This window comes from Acomys russatus, chromosome 27 (genome assembly GCF_903995435.1).
Source record: "Acomys russatus chromosome 27, mAcoRus1.1, whole genome shotgun sequence".
Classification (NCBI taxonomy): Eukaryota; Metazoa; Chordata; class Mammalia; order Rodentia; family Muridae; genus Acomys; species Acomys russatus.
In genome coordinates, this window is record NC_067163.1 from 36322268 (window position 1) to 36342850 (window position 20583).

General features: G+C 45.3%; 1 protein-coding gene across 1 annotated transcript in view; it reads right to left on the reverse strand.

Annotated features, from left to right (window-relative positions):
- Wwc2 (WW and C2 domain containing 2) overlaps positions 1-20583 on the reverse strand; it is a 166319-nt gene that overhangs the window by 57079 nt on the left and 88657 nt on the right. Inside the window, 3 exon segments of the mRNA XM_051169994.1 lie at positions 829-908; positions 11090-11166; positions 12281-12484. Of these exon segments, the coding sequence (XP_051025951.1) occupies positions 829-908; positions 11090-11166; positions 12281-12484 (361 nt within the window).

The following is a 20583-nucleotide window of genomic DNA, read 5'->3' on the forward strand; positions in this document are numbered from 1 at the left end:
CTGCCCAGGCAGGACACACAAAGCCACTGAACATCGCTAGAGGCCACCTCTGGTGCTCTCTGTGGCCACATGGCTGTGAAAAACCACAGGATTCTTCCTTTCCACGTGGTATCTGTGGACTGGTGAGTGTGGGAGGCAGTGTCTCAGGAGAGTCTGGCATAGTTTAGTGTGAGCTCCATCCGTAGAGAAAACAGAGGCTTCTGAAGGCTGGGGATGGCACAGATTCTTCCAGAACTTTGTTACTCACATTCTTACCCACATTTCCCCTTAATCTGGCCTATCTTCAAGCTAGCCCACTGACCTACCACCATTTAGAATTGGAATGCAAGGAACAGCAGGAATGAGCCAAGTGGGGAGCGCCAGGCTCCTCTGCAGAGCCTGACTTGCCCTGACTCCCTGGAGCTGGCGCCAGGCTGGACTCCTTACGGTCTCTGGGACTGACAGAAAGGTGGATAGAGTCAGTGAGAGCTTGGAGCCTCTCACATGCAGCCCGCCCAGTCCAGCCATCAAGGCAGACCTATGCCACAGTATTCAAGAAGGCTGGCAGTGGTCCAGGACACAAAGTTAAAATTTTCTCTTTGGTTTTCTTGGCTCACCTTCAATGATTAAAAAAAAGTTCAGACCTTTTCAAAGTGTATAGATTTTTTTTCAAGTTTTTTTTTTTTTTTTTTTTTTTTAAGTTGATTGCTTTTGGACTTTTGGCAAGGGCTTTAAGCCTTTTACTTTCTATGCTTCTTTGAGAAATCTCTTATGTAATTGGTATATCTATTTTTTTTATTAGGGAGCTTTGAATTGCTGTGAAGTCAACTTTAGTATTTTAATACTCACTGTTGCAGTGTTTCAAAGCCTTGCTGTTTATAGAGAAGTTCTTGCTTCATCTGGGAGAGTTCTCTCTTCAGCTTTTTAACCTTGCAAGAGAAATCAGTGTGGCCATTAAAATGTTTGTGAATAACTAGAAACAGCACATTATTTCAGAAGATAAGCAGTTAGCAAGCTAATAAACACTCTACCACTTCTCCATCACATAAATTCTAGGGGAAGTGTACAAGGCATATTTAAGTTATCGGTGATGGAACATAAGGACCACTTCTCATTGTCACTTAGCAGCACGGTGAAGGGCTGGGCACCATCCTTGTCTCTGCTGTGAGGTAAGCAGCCAGTCAGGGTCAGATGAGACATGTAACCATGTATCGCTGACTCTATACCCTTGACCTCTTCCCTTCTTCTACTGGGCTCTGGATGGTCAGCCACGCCATGGTTTCTCACACACACCCACAGACACACACCTCACGGCCTCACACTTGCTATCATACTTTGCCTGAGGCTCTGCCCAAGCCTCCCATGGTTGACTCCTCCCATTACTGCTGAGTTAGTTCACTTGTCATCTTTTCATTTGGACTTCTCAAATCACCCTCCCTACGCCACTGCTCTGCTTCATTTACCCCAGAGCAGTCTTAAGAGCTGCAGTGCTCTGTCTGCCATGGGGACAGTAGGCTGCACAGGTGCTCTGTCTGCCATGGGGACAGTAGGCTGCACAGGTGCTCTGTCTGCCATGGGGACAGTAGGCTGCACAGGTACTCTGTCTGCCATGGGGACAGTCAGCTGCACAGGTGCTCTGTCTGCCATGGGGACAGTAGGCTGCACAGGTGCTCTGGCTGCCATGGGGACAGTAGGCTGCACAAGTGCTCTGTCTGCCATGGGGACAGTCAGCTGTGCAGGTGCCCTGTTACCATGGGGACAGTCAGCTGCACAGGTGCTCTGTCTGCCATGGGGACAGTCAGCTGCACAGGTGTTCTGTCTGCCATGGGGACAGTAGGCTGCACAGGTGCTCTGTCTGCCATGGGGACAGTAAGCTGCACAGTTGCTCTGTCTGCCATGGGGATAGTAAGCTGCCCAGGTGCTCTGTCTGCCACAGGGACAGTAAGCTGCACAGGTACAAAGGCTCGCAGAGTACAGGTGACCAGAGCTGAAAGCCAAGGAGGACTTAATTCTTGGGACCCTTTAAAGAATACTCCTGTTGCTGGGCCACAAAGGACTAGGAAGCCTGGGGCTACAAAGGAAGGTCAGAGATGCATCTTGAAGCCACGTTGAAGATGACTACATTATGTCAAGAGCAATGAGAACAGTCCTGGTTACGTTCTGTCAGTGTGGCTTCTCTCTGGAAGAAGAATCTTAATTGAGAGAAAACCGAGGTCACCAATAGGCAAGTCTGCAGAGCCCTTCTTGACTAGTGACTGACATAAGATGGGCAGTGTTAAGCCTGCAAAGGTGGTCCTGGGCGGCATCAGAAAGTGGGCTGAGCAAGCCAGGATGAGGGGAGAGAGCAGCCAGTGAGAAGCTCTCCTCTACGGCCTCTGCTTCAGTTCCTGCCTCGAGTTCCTGTCATGACGTCCCTCAGGGGTGGAATGACAAATAAACCCCTGTCTTCCCCGCGTTGTTGTGGTTATGGTGTTTTATCGCGGCACTAGAAAGCTCACCAACAAGAGTCAAGCAGGCAGGGGCAGCAGGATCTGCTATTCGATGCTGAAGGATCTTTGTGATGGCTGCACTTGTTGGACCAATGGGACCTACGGTGCGTGCCTGCCCTGTGGAGCAGGACGTGGGTCACTGCTTCAGGGAGCAGAGGCCAGAAGAGGCAGAAATCCATGGGTCTTAGTGACAGGCTGAGTGTGGTGGGTAAAAGGGAGAAGAGGTAGCAAAGATTCCTTTCAAGTACCTAGTTTGGCAGCTCTGGGGGGTGTGAAATTACCTCCCCAAAGAGCAGGACTAAATGCGGGGAGACTTTATAGTCAGATGGAAAATATGGACTGGATGATTACAAAAGTGTCTAGATAGAGAAAGAACCAGACTCAGGAATGTGCAGATGACACTTAGAAGTATGAGAATGTGTGAGATCACCTAGACAGAGAGGCCTCAAATACCTTCATTATTTAGAACTCCAACAGTAAAGACCAACTAAACGCCAAGAGTGGGGGGCAGAGCAGGAGGCAGTAAGGGCATCGTGCATGTAAGAGAGAACACAGAAGAGGAGGCAGGGGCTGTGTAAGTCACGTCTGTGGGGGGTAAAAGCAAGCACTTTGATATACTCAGCATTGTATGCGCTAGAGTTCAATCCGATGTTTCACTTTGTGCCCACTTATATTTTATCAGGGAAAATAGTAATTATATTTCGAGGCTCAGTTTGCCACAACAAAGAGAAGAGGTAAGACCAATGCTATGAGATGACTTGGGTGGGGCTGCCTGATGGGGACTGAGATCCATGATGGAATGGAAGCTGTACTAAGGAGCAACAGAGAATCGGTGGGGCATTATGGGAAAGACATTAGCAATGCACATGTCAGAGGAGCCTGAGTCAGCAATACCCCGGTCCCTGTGTACTTGTGGCATTCGACAGCATTTTGTACTTTTGGTTTAAAAAGACAATAATCCTCTGTTTAAAACAAATATATCAAGAAATCAATAACAACTCAAAGACATGGGCTGCAACCCTTCTTTACCTTTGAAAAGAGAGTTGGTAGAAGCTGTTATTGAGATCTGGCAGAACTGCTGAACTTGGTTGGCATCACACTAAGAAAAAGTGGTACTGGGATAGAATGGCAAATCCATTTCAATTTCCATAGCTCAGAGACACACTGTTACATTCACCACAGTAACAACCCGGAGGTGAAAATACTAAATGTTCATTCCCAATAAACAGAGGAAATACGCTCTGTACCCACAGTGAACAGTCCTCGGGTTCACAAAGTCAGAAGACCCTGCCGTGTGCTTCATGAGTCTTGAAGACATTACATTAAACGGAAGAAGCTACTCACAGAAGAACAAACAGTGCTTGGCTCTACCTGACAAACCTGACCTCTGCATTTCACTGTGAACTGGATGGCAATGACTCAGGATGCTAGACTGAGGGGCCTGGCTCTTCTTTCCCAATCTTTTTGATCTCTCTTAATTTCCCAATCTCTCAATCTTAAAACCGAGTGGATTTAATTCCTTAATTATGAGACAATTCACTTCCATTATATCAACAAGTGAGAATAGAGCTGGTTTCCAGCCAGACACTCTTTCTAATTGTTCTTCTGTTTGTGGGTATGGACTGCAGTAATAATTCACTCACCTTTCCTCGCTAGCTATGGGAGCGCCATGGTTTGCTTTTGTGTTCCACTCCGGGCCACCCTCAAATGCCAGGCACAGCTGGAGGCTTAGGCCAGCACTGGTCTGCAGGACGCCAAGCACGCACTCTGCGGGAGGCACTAGCGAGTAGTTCTAGTAGTCCAGGCATTATGCTGACCAGGTCCATCTTCAGCTCTCACAACTATGTATGATAGTGACATACTTCTAAAGCTTATCATATAGGTGCGGAGTGTGGGACCCTAGCAGAGACCAAGATGGAGCCTAGAAGTTTTAAAGGTACACTTAGAATTACAGCACACCGGTCTGAGTGAGACCTGAGACCCTTTCTTCCAATTTAGCTATTCCTCAGCTCAGAACTGAAGACATGGACGGCTCCACAAGCCCAGAGCCAGCGCTTTCTCTAACTCCTGAACCTCGTGCAGTGGTAACCATCTAATTTTACACGTCAGCTTCCTCTGAATCAAATCTCACACCCAGAGAGCGAAGTTAGAGGCAAGAGATACGCGACTTTTGCACATTTCCTGTTTCTCTACTGACTGAGCTACAGTAACTGACATTTTAAATTGATTTCAAAGTTATTTCTGAAAACTAGGAAGACACTGTGATCAAACGTGTACGGCTGAGACCACAGCAGCCCTTCCCACGTTGCACAGTCCTAGTGCTCGGTTTCATTTCAAAAGCAGGAGAACGAAGAGGATGATGACAAGGAGGAAAAGTAAATCCAAAACCTGTAGGCTTCTGAGAGATCAGGACACAGGCAGGGTTCCCAGGCTCGCCCCTGAGGTGAACCTGGCAACATTAAAGCTATAATGAGCAAAATGGTATTTTGCTAATGAGTTCCTTCCCCTCTCTCGGTCACTCCATTGTCTTGCAGGGAGCTCCTCTATAGACAATAAAGGGCAACTGTCAACCTGCTCCTCTGGGAATCTCTCCTGACTGCTGCTTCTACCTGGCTCCAAATCTGCACCGCCCATCTCATCAGCCCCAGATAATCTTGGGATCAAGAAGACCATTTTTTAAAGTTTAAAAAAACAGAGGAAAACAGAACCTAGATGCTGCTAGAACCATTTATGGTGACTAATCAATTTTTGTCCTAAGGTACAAGATGGTTAATAAAATAATTTTTAGTTAAATAAAACATTTTTATAAAGCCAATGAGAAAAAAAGCTATATGAACATCTATGAAATACAACGTCTGAAGATAAAAATAAGAGGAAAATGTAAACGTTTTCTACAAACACACAAAATCAACCAGCAAGTTATCATATAACTCAATAATTCCATTCCAAGCAAATATCTGGAGAAATGGAAATGTATCTTCATACACGTGTATACACGTATGTTCACAGCCTCACAGATGCGGAAACAACTACAACTCAACTACACTCATGATGGAAGGATACATACAGTATGTTCCTTAATACTAGAAAGGACTATTGCTTTGATGCTTGCTACCACATGGAGGGACCTTTGAGACATTTCAGAAACAAAGAAGCCAACTATAGAAGACAAAATGTCACAGATGACTGTCTCGGTCACTGTTCTAGAGCTGTGAAGAGACACCAGGACCACAATAACTCTTCTAAAGGAAAGCATTTAAGTCAGAGGCTTGCTAATGGTTTCAGAAGCTCAGTCCATTATGATGGTGGGAAGCATGGCGGCACAAAGGCAGGCGTGGCGCTTGATGTAGCTGAGAGCGACATTCTGATCTCTAGGCAGGAGAGGGATTGAGATAGAGATGGAGATAGATAGAGAGAGAGAGAGAGAGAGAGAGAGAGAGAGAGAGAGAGAGAGAGAGAGAGAGAGAAAACACCTTTGGGCTTTTGAAACCCCAAAGGAGGCAGAAGCAGGTGGATCTCTGGGAATTCAAGGTCAGCATGGACTACATAGTGAGACTCTGTTTCAAATGAGAAAAGTAAAAGTGTTAAAATATGCTTTTATTTATCCTTTGAGAACTTTACACAAGCATACAATGTATTTCAATGTATTGGGACTCCCTAGTTCCAATAAAGTGTTTTAATCTAAAATAATTTCTATTAGTCTACTTTAAGTGTTTTCTCTCCCCCTGTTCTGCCTGGTTGTTTGTCCAGGCTTTATAAAACTATCTGAATTGATCATTTATAAATGAATTTGTCTACCTGCCAAGACTGTCTGTTCAGACACTATATTCTTTGCCAAAAAAGTCAACTGCACTTAATATTGTTAAATGCTCCAAGCATGGTAAAAGTCAGGGTGCCTGAGAGAAAGGGTGGAGAGGCTAGCGACTTACATGAGTGAGAAGAACCTAAGAATCTCTCAATAACACAATGTCAACAAAGAAATTCATTTGCATATATTATTTAGCCTGCAGTACAGCACCTTTAAAAATTAGGTAAAGTCAAAATCATTAGTGGAAAAGAGAAATAAAATATCATTAAATCCATGAAATAATTGTAACTTTTCAAGGTCTGATTTTTTTTTTTTTTAAAGGGAAAAAAGAGGCACAAATGTGCTATGAAATTACTCTGAAGTTACCAGCTGGGTAGGAAACTGTTTTAGTTGGGACAGTCTTCTCATGGTTCCTCTTTCAGTTTCCTCTTTTTCTTACTCATATAATTTTTAATTTCATTCAAAACCACTAAGAAAGTTGTACTGTACTCTTTAGCCAAACACCAACTATTAGTAAAATAAATTGATCTAAGCATTCCAAGAATAAAACATCTAGTGCAAATGCTGGGTTACAAATTAGCCCTGGTCATGCCTTCATTCCAAAATAAGATTAACATCTGGGACTCAGAAAAGTGTGTGTGTGTGTGTGTGTGTGTGTGTGTGTGTGTGTGTATTTATGTGATGACCTAATAGGACTCCCCAAGCTGACGATGAAACCTAAGCAGGCTAGAACTTGCAATCCCTGCCTCAGCCTTCCATGTGCTGGGATCATAGGCAGGTACCGCCACACTCTCATTAAGTTAAAATTTATAAAAAATACAAATACAAAGAACTTTTATGTATAGTCAAAAGTCAGTCCTTATTTGTGATTTATATTATATAGCATATTTTTATTTCAAGCACTGCTATGATTTTATTGCATTATTTGGAACACTGTTTAAGGTGAACTCTTTCATATTCTTTCAACTCTGTTTGCAGTCACAAATCAAATCTTAAATTTAACTGCCCAGGGGACTCCAGGACGCAGCTGTCATGAGTCTCCATCATGCTGAGCTGGGCTTTTTGGTGTCTAAGAGTCACTCATATTTGGATAAGTAACCCCTCCCCCATGCTGCTACTAAGCAACCTTCCTGGACCACCAGGATGGACCCCATGACAGTACTTTCTTTGGCCTGTTTGTGTCCTATCTGGGTGAGCAGGCATCTGTACATCTCCCCAGGAAAAGCAACACAGAAACTTGCTAATATTGTTACATCAAAACAACAAAGTATGAAACTAGTGCCTAAAAACTGTCAGGGTGGGCGGTGGTGGCGCTCCCCTGTAATCCTAGCACTCGGGAGGCAGAGGCAGGTAGATCTCTCTGAGTTTGAGGCCAGCCTGGTCTACAGGGCGAGTTCCAGGACAGCTAAGGCTACACAAAGAAATTCTGTCTTGAAAAAGCAAAAACAAACAAACAAAACACCCATCGGTGTAATTTAAAATGCAGCTAGGTGTACATAGCAGTATGGCCAGTTCATTCCTTTATCACCACCTTCTGACATCAATTTATGAAGGAGCTTGTGTGCATAGGGATTCTGACTCTGGTAGGCCAGCCGAAACAACCCCAGGGACTCTGTAATGATAGCCATCCCCTTCCCACGTGGTCCCCAGCTGAAAACATGTAGAGTTAGTGGAGCCAGCCAAGTGCCCACAGTAGTTTCCAGCTCCAGCATGGGGCAGCGGCACAGTCAGGGGACCGGAGTCTTCTCAAAAGCATTTTCAACTGTCCTCAGCAGTGGATGGAGATAGAGGAAGGGTGGGTGACTGTCTCACATCCTCTTCTTCCCAGAAGCACCTTCTCAAGGAGAGCATCTCTCTCTCACTCACCTTGTAGTCACAAGGTAACAAAACAGGTACAATATATAACGTCCCTAATGGAGACCAGAAATCCTGGCATAACATAAGCCTTGCCAAGAGACTCATTAGGAAACAGATCACATGACCACATGTGGGTCTCCTGATTGACAGGTCCCTTTTAGTGGTTATTTGTACCAGGGACCTTAACATGTTTTTGTTTTTAACCATCCTTCCCAAAGTCTGAATATTTCCTTCCTTAACTGCACAGACGGCAGTAGTCTCCTGTGGCTATGACTTATGTTACAAAGATAATTACGAAAACCAGCTAACATTTCCAAGGACAGTAATAACTTCCTGAGAAATCACAACCAAGTGGTGGTAGAGTCTGGTAAGAGTGGGTGTTAACAAAAAGGCCTTCATTCATTTTCGTGTTCTGAAAATAAGTTACCTAGCCCAAAATAAACCACAGCAACATACCGACATGGCACACAGATACAACCCCAAAGCATTTGAGTCCACTGAACAGTAGTGCTGAGAAATGTATGGAGAACTGCAGACGAATTGACAGGCTAGAAGGTCCATGACACTGCGAAGAGCACTTATGCCCAAATAACACAGATCACAGATCGCCTCTACACCTGATCTTACAAGCTAAGTGAAGACGATCCAGACTCCCAGGGTGTGAAACGTGGGTTTTGTTCCTGTTCCATCCTGAGGCCTGAATTTAGGGTCTTGGCTCTACTGCCTAGGCACACCCGCAGCCCACACACAAACCCAAGTGTGAACTGCTTCCATGGTTTGCTTTCTGAGAATGAAACTATATAAACTGTAAGGAAAACAAAACCAAACCCTCTATCTGCAGATACCAGAGAACCACTAAGGCCAGAGAGTTTATGTTGAAAACCCATAAGGTAAGGGGAGCACAGCCATGATTCACTGGGCACTGTTGCTCCTGAGAACCCTGCCATGCAATAAGCAGAGCAGCTGGAGGCATACAGGCGACTGGGCTGCGGGTACAAAGAGTAATGGGTAGTCAGGCCCACACAGCTAAGCGGAGAGGTCGGGAAGGTGATCTGATGAGCTGATGGGGTTGGGGTGGCAGATTCCTTGGGATCATGAGCACCTTTGAAAGCTTAGCCTAAGAGATGGGGTATGGCAGAGCCAGGCTCACCCTGAGAAAGACTGAAGACTGGATTTCTGTCATTCCCAATCCTGACCGGATTTAAACCATCTGCCCCTGACCCAAAGGCCTATAGGAAGCAAAGCTAAGTGCTCTGAAAAACCCAAGACTGCCCAGAGCTTACAGGTATCTCTCATAGTGCACACACACTATGTATATGGCTGTCTAAAAGCAAGCATCTACAAGGGTCAAAAACTGAACAAACTCCAACAGAAGCGCAGCCTAGACCCAAGGACCCCAAAAACAGGAAACCAGGTGCCGCGGACTAATCAAGGCACGAAGTGTAAAGTACTATGGCTACTTTTGTCAAAAAAACACATATTCATGTACGGAATGTGGGCAAGGAACGCGAAAACAAAATAAACAAATAAAACCATTTTAAAAGAAATGCAAGTGGAATTCGGCTGCAATAAGTAACAATGGCAGGACTCTGCAGGCGTTCGAAGACGAAGCAATTAATATACTACACTATGGTTTCCCAGAGAGGAAGGAAAAGATTGGAAGCACATGGTAGTGGAAATTCAAAATCTATGGGATGGAAGTAAAAGTCGTGTGTATTAAGTGATTTAGAGCCTTAATGCAAATATTTGGAAGCAAGAATGGTTGAAGCTCTTTGGGACTATTCACTGAAAAACAGAGGGTGGGTTTGTCTGCTGGTCTGTTTTGAGGCCCAGGCTAGCCAGGCACTCGACAACTCAGCTAGTCCTACTAAAAGATGTGCTTATTCTCCGAAATACCAACTCCACTCTTCTATCAAAAATGTGTACATGTAGCTGGTCGGTGGTGGTATACACCTTTAATCGCTGCACTTGGGAGGTAGATGCACACTGACCTCTGTGAGTTCAAGGCCAGCTAGGTCTACAAAGTGAGTCCCAGGACAGCCAAGGCTACACAGAGAAACCCTGTCTCAAAAAAACAAAACAACAACAAAAAAACAAAAAACAAAACAAAACACATGTGTATACCAAAAATATGCATAATGTATACATACAGGCACAGTTATTAACGAGCAGGGACTGGAATAAATGGATACACATCAGTGGTAGAACCGAGAACTGCGCTTCCCAAGGGGAAAAGATGGCACGGAGCCATGTACATTGGAAGCATCCCAGTTTTACAAATGCTAGTGACGGCATCAGACGAGCAAGGCGGGCATTGCTTCTCAGGGAGAGCGTGTGTGAGAGAGGGCTCAATGGAGGCGTCTGTGGTTATGATGATAATTTACTTCATGACCTTGGTATTTATTAAGTATGAGGTAATTTGCTCATGAATGGTCCATATGATCCCCCAATCAAGAAAAAATAAGATCGGTATTTAGCAGCTGATCAAAATAATTAGAGCAACAATCAGGAAATAATCCCTTCTGGGAAGGAATGACAGACAGACAAGGTAGTGGAAGTTGCAGGCACCTTTTTAAATACCAGGACGTCTAATGAAAGAGCAAAATGGCTTGTCAGACAAAGAGAAAAGCAAATTACCAGGATGCAGATTTTCCCCTTGCCTATACTAACTGCTAATAAGAAAAGCCAGCAAAGCGACAAGGGGAGTCCCAGCCTGTGGCCATAATACCTGAAGGTTCCCCATCTCATTTCATCTCTGAAGCTAAGCAGGGTCAGGCCTGGTTAGTACTTGGATGGGAGACAAAGGTAATGCCAATTATCAAACTTCAAATAAAAGAGAAAGGGCAGGGCGGGGAAGTTTCCTTCAGAGTCAGCAGGGGCGACCACTCATGCCTCCCCCACGGCTTGAAGCATCTATGCACGTGTTCAAGCAAGGACATGGTAAAAGCACTCTTACCCTTAATCGCGTGGTGGAGATCTCAGCTTTTAAAATATCGGGGTCATATTTAGTGCTAGACGAAGACCCTGAGAAGACTTTTAAGAGAGAGAGAGAGAAAAAAATTACTTATAAATTACAATAACTGAAAGCTTGCAGTTTACTGAGTTTACAAGTAAGGACCTGGCATTCTGGGCCAGACCTGTCATCCCAGCTGGATGGGAGGCTGAAACAGAGGTTATGAAATCAAGTCATCCCCAGGCTGAAGGGCAAGTTCAAGGGCGTCTTAAACACCTTAGTGAGATCCTGTCTCAAAAGAAAAAGTGGGTGGCTTGGAGACATAGCTCAGTGGTCCGGCCACGCCTAGGACGCATGAGGCCCTTCCTGATCCCTGTAACACACAAATACACAGGGAGCCAAGCGCCATGTTCTTTTGTGGGTACACTTTCTTTTTTCCTTTTAGGAGATAAATTCTCACATTTATTTCAAACTTTTTTTTTTTTTTTTTTTTTTGAAACAGTCTCTTACTATATAGCCCAGGCTAGCCTCAAAGCTGCAGTGGCTCTCTTGCCTCAGCCTTCAAGTGCAATGATTATTGGCATGAGCCACCGGGCCTAGCTCTTCAAGCCTTTGTCATACTAAAAGACAGAACAAAACAAAACCTCGGGATACAAAACATACTGCAAAGGAACTTGTCCTGGGTCTTCCTCCTTCAAGACCTCTATGGTATGCTGCTCCTTCAAATGCCTGAGCCCATCACTGCTGCTTCTTTAAGTAAAGCCAGCTCCAGATGATTGACACATGAATAGAGGAGGGGGAGGGACCTTCCATTCCTCCCTAGTATCAACAGCAAGCTGTAAAGAGTGCTTGCTGCTCTTCCAGAGGGCCCGAGTTCGATTCCCAGCACCACCCACACCGAGCAGCTTATAACTATCTGCGACTCCAGCTCTACGGGGATCAGATGCCTCTGGCCTCCTTTGCTTGTTCTGATTGAGCAGTTAGCTCATTAAAAAAAAGGCCCAGGCAGAAGTGTCAGGAGGTGGGGCATTTCGCTGAGCAATCTGTAAGGTACCCCTCTCCCTCTCCTGGCCCAGAGGAGTTCTTGTCTAGGGGACAAAGGGCTCAAAATGGAACCCCACAGAAGTGTGAGTGGCCTTCACCTCTCCACATCCGTCTTCAGGCCTGGAGTGGGGGCAACTCCACTGTACTCACGGCTTGTGCGAGAGCTTGACTTCTCCTTGTAGGCGTCGTTTAGGCGCACATACTCGTCCAGGGCCAGCGCCAGCCTCTGTTCCTTCACGTGGTACAGCTCCTTCTGCGTCCTGAGAGCGTCCTGGGCCACGGAGAGATAGTCCTTCAGCATCTTCTCCTGCTCGCCCCGCCACTGCTTTCTCGGATCTTCAATCTGTGTGGTTTCTGCAAAGACAGTAGGCGGGAGTTTGTGTTGGGATTTGGTTAGGTTCAATTCTTGTGTCCTCTAAAGCATCTGCAGGAAACATCTAAGGAGTGACTTCTCTAAAACTCAGATATGGGATTGTTTTCTTTTATTTACTGCAAATCCACCCCTTGGCCCTTCATTTACAGCCCATGACAACAATGTACCCTGACTACAAGCCCTTCACATGGACGTCACCCACCCCAGTGCAGGACATGTTACACTATGAAGTGATATTACCAAACATTCTAAGTAGTCAGAGCTCATCGAGCTGTGAGTATGAAAGAGAGTTTGAGGACCACTGACAGTCTACGAGGGCAGGAGCCCTGTGCTGTTAGGTCAGAGGACGTGTGGCCCTCTAGAAGTCCATTTGGCTTGTCTCCATGGCTCAATGGTTAAGAGCACGAGCTGCCCTAACGGAGGATCTGGGTTCAATTCCCAGCATCCACCCGGTGGCTCACAGCCACCTGCAACTCCAGTTCCACTTGCACGCCCTCTTCTGGCCTCCTCGGGCACTGCACTCACATGGCAGACATGCAGGCAAAACAATAAAAATTAAATGTAAAACTGCCAGTACCAAGTGTTAGAGGAAATGTACAGCAACTACAACTCTCATTCACAGTGACTAAAAATATCCAATGGAATCATTGTTTTATAAAACATTTAGCTTATTGTCATAGGGCCTAGTATTTGGCAATGTATTTACTCAGTAACTATAAGACTATGTATTAGCCGGGCATGGTGGCGCATGCCTTTAATCCCAGCACTCGGGAGACAGAGGCAGGCAGAGTCCAGGACAGCCAAGGCTACACAGAGAGACCCTGTCTCAAAAAAACAAAAAAAACCAACCAAACAAAAAGACTATGTATTAGTTGAAATCCCTGTATAAAAATATTTCTTAATAGCTTTATTCACAATAGACAAAGGCCACTCACTGTTGTATTTAATTTTCAGTGTATCCATATAATAAATACTACTCAGCAATAAGAAGAAAAAAATATACAAACAATTAGCATGAGACTCAACCCCAAACAGCACTTACTGTCTAACATTTATATGAAGTCCTGGTGAAAGGCAAACCAACTCTAATGACAGAGGAGCGATCAATGGCTACCTGGGAAGTCCTCACCACAGCCAGGGGCAAATGTCCTTCCTCAGGGGACAGAAGCATTCCCTCTCTTGGTTATTACAAAGGTTATGTGGTATACATGCCTGTCAAAACTCATGAGCTGTGTGCTGAAAACAGAGCAACTCACTGTATGCTACATCTTAACAAAGCTGACTGAGGGGGCTCAGTGGTAGAGTGCTTGCCTAACACATGTACGTACACATACATGTACACACACACACACACACACACACACACACTTGGGTGAATGGCTACCACATTAAAGACACATGGGGTCAGAAAAGTGGCTCAGTGGTTTCAAACACTTGTTGCACTTGCAGAGAACCTGGGTTCGAGTCCCGGCACCCACATTGCTAGTTCACCACCATCCGTAACTCCAGTTCTGGGGAATGTAACACCCTCTTTTGGTCTGGCCACCAGGCTCACACATGGTGCACATACACAGACACGGAAATAGGCAAACACTCATACACACAAAATAAAAATAAGTTTTAAAACTTTAAGCGAGAACTGAAGAGGTCTTTGTTGGTCCACGGGACTGAGTCTTCAGGGGCCAGTGTGTCCTGGGAATGTGTGACTTGACCTCCAGGTATAAGGTTCAACTGAAGCAGTCCAGACAGGCTCGTGGGGCTAAGGGAGGCCCCGGGGGAGCCACAAAATGGTTTCGTTCAGCAGGGCATGCCACATTGCCTTAGACTCGCAGCTCCTGCTTCATATGCACCGGCTAATAAAAGCTGGCTTTTCTCTAAAGCACAGTTTTTAATACTCATTTTAAAAATATAACTATTTCAATGCACAGAAGATGCACATCTCCTGTAATTGTCTCCACAGGGCACGACCTGAATGTGTAGACCCGCCGGACAGGAATCTTCAAGGAGAAACCAACACGAAGTCACCACCTGGAGCCGTGGAAGGTCACCAAATAAGAGCCTGAAGTATTCAGCTGTATGCTCATCTATTCATATATAATCGCATAACAAATAGGAATTTATGGCCCTGAGCTTTTGGGGCGCTGCAGAGGGAACAGCGCTGTGTTGCTTTCTTTCTTCATCTCATCCCTACCACCACAAGGAAGCCAGCTGCCATGGTGTGAGGTGCCCAGTGGCGAAGCCCCCTTTAAAAGCCGTGAGGCCGCCTCTGGCCAGAAGCAGAAAAGAACACTGCCCAAAACCACAGTCTGAATTTAGAACGGTCTTCTCCAGCAGAGCCCAGGCAAGATTACAGCCTGGCACCCTGGTTACAGGTTTGTGAAAACTGTAGCCAGGACAGCTAAGCCGTCTCTCATTTCTGGCCCACAGGAATTGAAAGATAACAAATATTAGTAACTTGTCATGGTGAGATATGTAACTATTAAACCAATCAAGTAAAGCGATACAAAGATTTGGGTGTTTTTAATTAGAACGGCAAGCGGCCATGCCGCAGGCTCGGCTTGTCATGTTTTTCTCCGTGTTTGAGAACTGATATACTTAAGATAAATATTTATCGACAGGAAAGGTCATGAAACATTGCTGGAACACTGACACTCAAATGAATGAACTAAAACAACACTAAAGATGACAGCAAACTATTAGAATTTTGAGTGATAATAATGTATTTTAGATGGGTCTGTAAAAAAAAAAAAACAGTCTAGTATACTGGTTTAAATTTGTTACAAGAGAGTCAGGAAACATTTATATTTCTGAAATACTGCACACTTCAAATGTGAACTACAAAAGAGGACTCCCAGAGGCATCTTCGAAAGTTTCATAAAGCGAGACTAGGCTTCATTTCCATCTGTTATATTTACAGAACAGATTTGAAAAGAATATTTATTAAAATGTAAATATACAAGGAGAGTGTGTTTTACAAATGTGTGTGTGTTTTTTTTTTTTTAAATTAAGACCTCCTGGCCTTCAGAGATCTCTATATCATAATGCAATATAATTTGTATGCTGTCTGCTATATTAAACAAGTAACATATTACATGCTTTACACCACTGCACATCTCAAGAGAATTCATGTCCCATCAGTTTCACAGACAGGGACTTTACAGATAGGAAACACAAGCTTATCACGAAAGACAACATTACGCTTCAGAGAATAGTGTTTCTGTCTATAACGCAGATTTCTATTCTTCCTGCTGTGCTCAAAAGACTGAATGAAATAAATATGAACAACTTTCCTTATCTTCGCTTTTATAAAATATCTGCAAATTTTACTTGTTGCTCATTTCTTCCACATACAGATAATTAAGTATCTACTAAATGCATTAAATAAGATGTCGGAGGAAATCATTATGCGCAAAGCAAAGCAAAAAAGTCTCACGCATTTATACTAGAAGAAGATAACTGTCTTCGGAGAAGGATGGTTAAGTATACAACAATTTAGAGAGAGCAGGGTTTCTTCTCATTGAAAAGTATGATGCCAGGGAGTGCAACAGTAATTAAGCAGGCGAGCGACCTGGCCCCCTTGCACTTCTCCGTGCACAACTCGCATGGCCCAGACATTGAGTTCTCTGAAGCCTTTGACTTGAGCTATGGTCCTCTCCGCTCCCCATCCCCTAAACTCCACCACAGGCTATCTTTCCCCTGCTAACTCTGCCAACCTTCGAGGGCCAGCCAGCACTTTCTGCAGACAGCACAGGCATGCTTCCGGAGAGAAGGACGTCTGTCTGGCCCCGCACTGTTAGTGCAATGGCAAATGCTCTCGTGTGAAATGGGAACTCACTTTGTAAGCCAGTGTGTGCCACGGAGGAGGACACACAAATGTGTGAAAAGACCTTAATGCTATTTCAGAAGATCACCTGACAAAAATGTGCGCCTCCACTGCCCAAAGGGTTGCTGTGACAGCGCAGATGCCTTCAGCCATGAAAGTTAAATAGTACGTGAGAGAAAGCAACTTACAAAACACTATAATCGTACTTAGAAGCATAGCACTAATTTAAAACACCTAGTGGGAGTATGCCTGTGCCTAAACAGGAAAAGGACTGAAAATATGTACATCCATGAGTGGAAATTAGTTAGCACTAGGCCTTGTGAACATGAGATTTTCTTTTATGCCCATTTCCCCTATTTGGCACTACGACTTTTATAAACTATATGAGGCTGCGATGGCTGAGTTGGGAAAATGGAAGAAGATGGAAAGGAGAGACAGCACCATGAAGAAACGATAAGATGATTCTGAATTCTGTTCCCAGTCGTTGGGAACTTGGTCCTCGGTTGTTGCTGATGCCTGGGGAGGGTTGAGAAGTTTGGCCTGGCTGGAGGAAGTGCCACACACAGTCAGGCTCCGAGCTTTCAAAGCCACACACCACCCCCAGTTAGCTCCCTCTTCTGTTTGCAGTTTGAGACCTGACACCTCGGTGCTCAGCGTCTGCTCCAGCCAGCCACGTGTCTGCGCCCGCTGCCATTGTGGACTCTAGCCCTTCACATTGTAAGTCCCACACGAGCGCTCCTGCAAGCTGCCTTGACGGTGGTATTTTATCACAGTGAAGGGAAAGTACCTAACCTGCGGCTGCACTGGCAGAAGTGGAGGCTCACAGCTTCCCTGCCTGGCTCCAGGCCTGAAGCACCAATATCTCTGCATTTAGAAGTCATCTTGATGCCCAACAGCAGCAACCAATAGCAGGCTATGCCTCCTGGATGGGCCTTCTGTGGTAGGTCCCACAGTGGCTGGTGTTACATCTTTGGTGTTTGATCCTTCAGTCTTTACAGTTCTCTAGAACTTTCCCACTGACCAGCGCTAGTCAGTTTTCTGTCTTCAGTGACAGTCTGTCAGTTTTACCATTCTTGTTTTCCAAGCCGGCTGCCCTCACGTCACCATTGCTACAGCCGTCACTGCCATAGCTGCCACTGAGGCTTCCACTTCCGTGCCAGGACAGTCACCTTACTAATGAGCAAGAGCAATCAAAGCAGACCACTGAGGTTATGAAGGCAACTGACATTCTCAGGTTGCGTGGAAGGCCTCCACTGCAGGTACCCTGCCTGGTACTGTAAACCTGGCCAAGAACCCAGACCTGTGGAGCCCGTGGACACCAGTGGGAGCCTATTGCTGCTACTCCTCTGCAGAAGGGACATGGACATGGCATCCAGCTGCGCTCTAAGCCCGTTTCTACCTCCATAGATTTGTGCAAGTCTCAGACCTCCGCAGGAATTCGCATCGTACAGTGGACCAAAGTTAATGTGAAACTCAGTTACAGGGATGACAGTGCAGGAGACAGATGTCACGGAGTGTTCAGCCATAAGTGAGGCATAGCTATCACTCCCCTCCTTAAGGCCCAGGAACCATCAGGGAAAAAGAAGAAGAAAAAGAGGAGGAGGAGGAGGAGGAGGAGGAGGAGGAGGAGGAGGAGGAGGAGGAGGAGGACCCACACCCTTGAATATCAGTCAGAGAGAATCTGAGTGAAACAGCTTCTTCCGGACATGACAGGACAGCAGCATTTATGAGCTCCTGGCAGCTGCGGTTGTCTGAACAAGACCTGTATGAGATCAAGCCAGTCAACAGTCCAGCATGAAGGAAGAGGGCTCATGAGTTCCCATACCTAACCAAGGAGTTACTGGCAAGTACATCCCCCCTAGGGGAGGGAGTCGGGTTTCTTTGAGGGTGTAGCCACTGGTGGGTGGGCCATGCTCCAATGGATGATCCCACACCTTTGAATATTTAGTCAGCACAAATCAGACTTGAGATTTTTTTTTAAAAGGGCATAAAGCTGGAGGAATAACTGGGAAGAATTAGGAGGAGAGGGAGTGAGTGTAATTAAAACACATCTATGAGTGCTCAAAGTTCTCAAAGAACTAATAAAAATACAGTAACTTTAAAAAAGTCCATTCAGGAGAATTCTTCCAAGGAGCCCAATATTGCAACACCCCAGGGTGGCATAGGAGGATGCTTTGTCTTAGTGAGAGCTCCTATCGCTGTGACAAAACACCAAGACCAAAAGCCACTTCAGGAGAAACGGGTTTCTTTATTTCTTCTTAAAACTCTCAGGTCCTGCTTCATCACTAAAGGAAGTAGGGACAGAACTCAAGGCAGGAACCTGGAGGCAGGAACCAAAGCAGATGCCACGGACAAATGATGCTTACTGACTTGCTCTTCATGGCTTACCCAGCCTGCTTTCTTGTACAACCCAGGACTACTTGCCACCTACCCAGGAGTGGCACCACTCACAGTGAACTGGGCCCTTCCTCATAATTGTTAATAAAGAAAGGGCTTCACAGACTCCCCTCAGGAAATCTGATAAGAGACACACCTTTTTTTTTTTTAATTTATTCACTTTACATCCCAATCATAGTCCCCTCCCTCCTACCCCTTGCTCCCCTCCCCCAGTCTTTGGAGATGGGGAGCCCTTCTCCCCTACCAACTGACCCCAGCCTATCAAGTCCCATCAGGACTGCCTGCATCCTCTGTGGCATGGTAAGGCACCCCTCCAGGGGAAGCGATCAAAGTACAGGCAACAGAGTCCATAGAAGAGACAGCCCCTGCTCCCCCTTACTAGGGAACCAATATGGATACTGAGCTGTCTACATCTGAGTGAGGGACCTAGGTCCTCTCCATGTATGGTCCTTGTTTGGTGCATCAGGAGAGACACTTCTTAATTGACATTTCATTTCCCAGATAACTCTGGCTTGGGTCAAGTTGACAAAAGATCAGCCAGCACACATCCCTAAGCTTGCTAGAAAAGTGAGCTGAACTGTCTCCTATAGCCACAGTGCGGGTGGGACAAAAATGTTTACACTAGAAATGGCATCTTCATGCACTCAAAGGGCTGTGTTTGCACCAGCAAGTGCAGCCCTTTAGGTAAATGATGCACAGTATTTACATCAATATCACCAATATTTCTTTGCTAGACCACCCTGGGAATTGCTCTTTGCCTGGCATGGGTAAAAACACCTGATGGAGTCCATTGAGGCTTGTGAAAGAAAGAAAAAATTAATCTGTCACATGCTGTTTCAAATGGTTATGGCTGGAATAACAGCTTCTGGAGCCAAAATTGTGCTTCTGCAGCAAGCAGCTGTAGTTACAGCACAACTTCCTCCGGGCAGTCTTGAAGTTCAAAGTATCCAGGCTGCCAGAAAGTCAGCCTCGTCAGCTGTTTGGCTAGTGGTCCTCCACTAAATGCTGTTAGCACATCAGGGAAGGGTCTAACTATGTCAGTGAAAGTCTAATTATCTCAGGGGGCCAACAGCTTAAAGGAGACTTACCCACTAAAGGGTGCCTACAACGAAGGTCTATCATTAGCGCTAGTGCTTTAACGACTAACAGTTAACGACTAGCAGCGGTTAACACTACCTCACAGTGTTCCAGAAGAGGCGGGTCCCAATACATCCATCTCATTTATATTAGCTTTTACTTGATTATGGTGAGTACCCAAGAAATCCAGCTATCTGCACATTTTCTTCCTTCTTAAAAACAGTTTGCCTACCGAGGGGTCTTAGAGGATGCAGACAGCAAAGCAACAGAATGGCTTGAGATTAATGTTCTCCACTGAGAGATGACATCGCTATATAAAACAGAGAGACATCAAAACTCTTCTTCAAATCCCAGCAAAACACACGTTACCTGGGAAGCTGTTTCAGGGTAACATGGACCAAGCACACACCATCCATCATTCCCAGAGGTTACAACTACAACCAGAGTGCAGAACCCAGAAAGCAACCAAAGGCAGACTAAACAGCAAGAGGAGGGACTCGGAAGAAAACAAACACTGCCACAGGAACGCCTGCTCTTGCTGTTTTATGCTTGTAATAGTTCCTGTTATTTCCTGGCTTTCGCGAGATTACAAATGGACTCCAAAGAGACAAAAGAAGGGGGGAAAAAAAAAAAAAAAAAAAAAAAAACCTCCAAAACAAAAATCCACTTCTTGTCAAAAGAGTGTGGGGAAGGGCCTGATGTTGCCAGACATGTTCTTGAGTCTCCTGAGGGCCATCTCAGATAAACAGCAAAAAGCCTCAAGCAATCGCAACCCACCTGTTC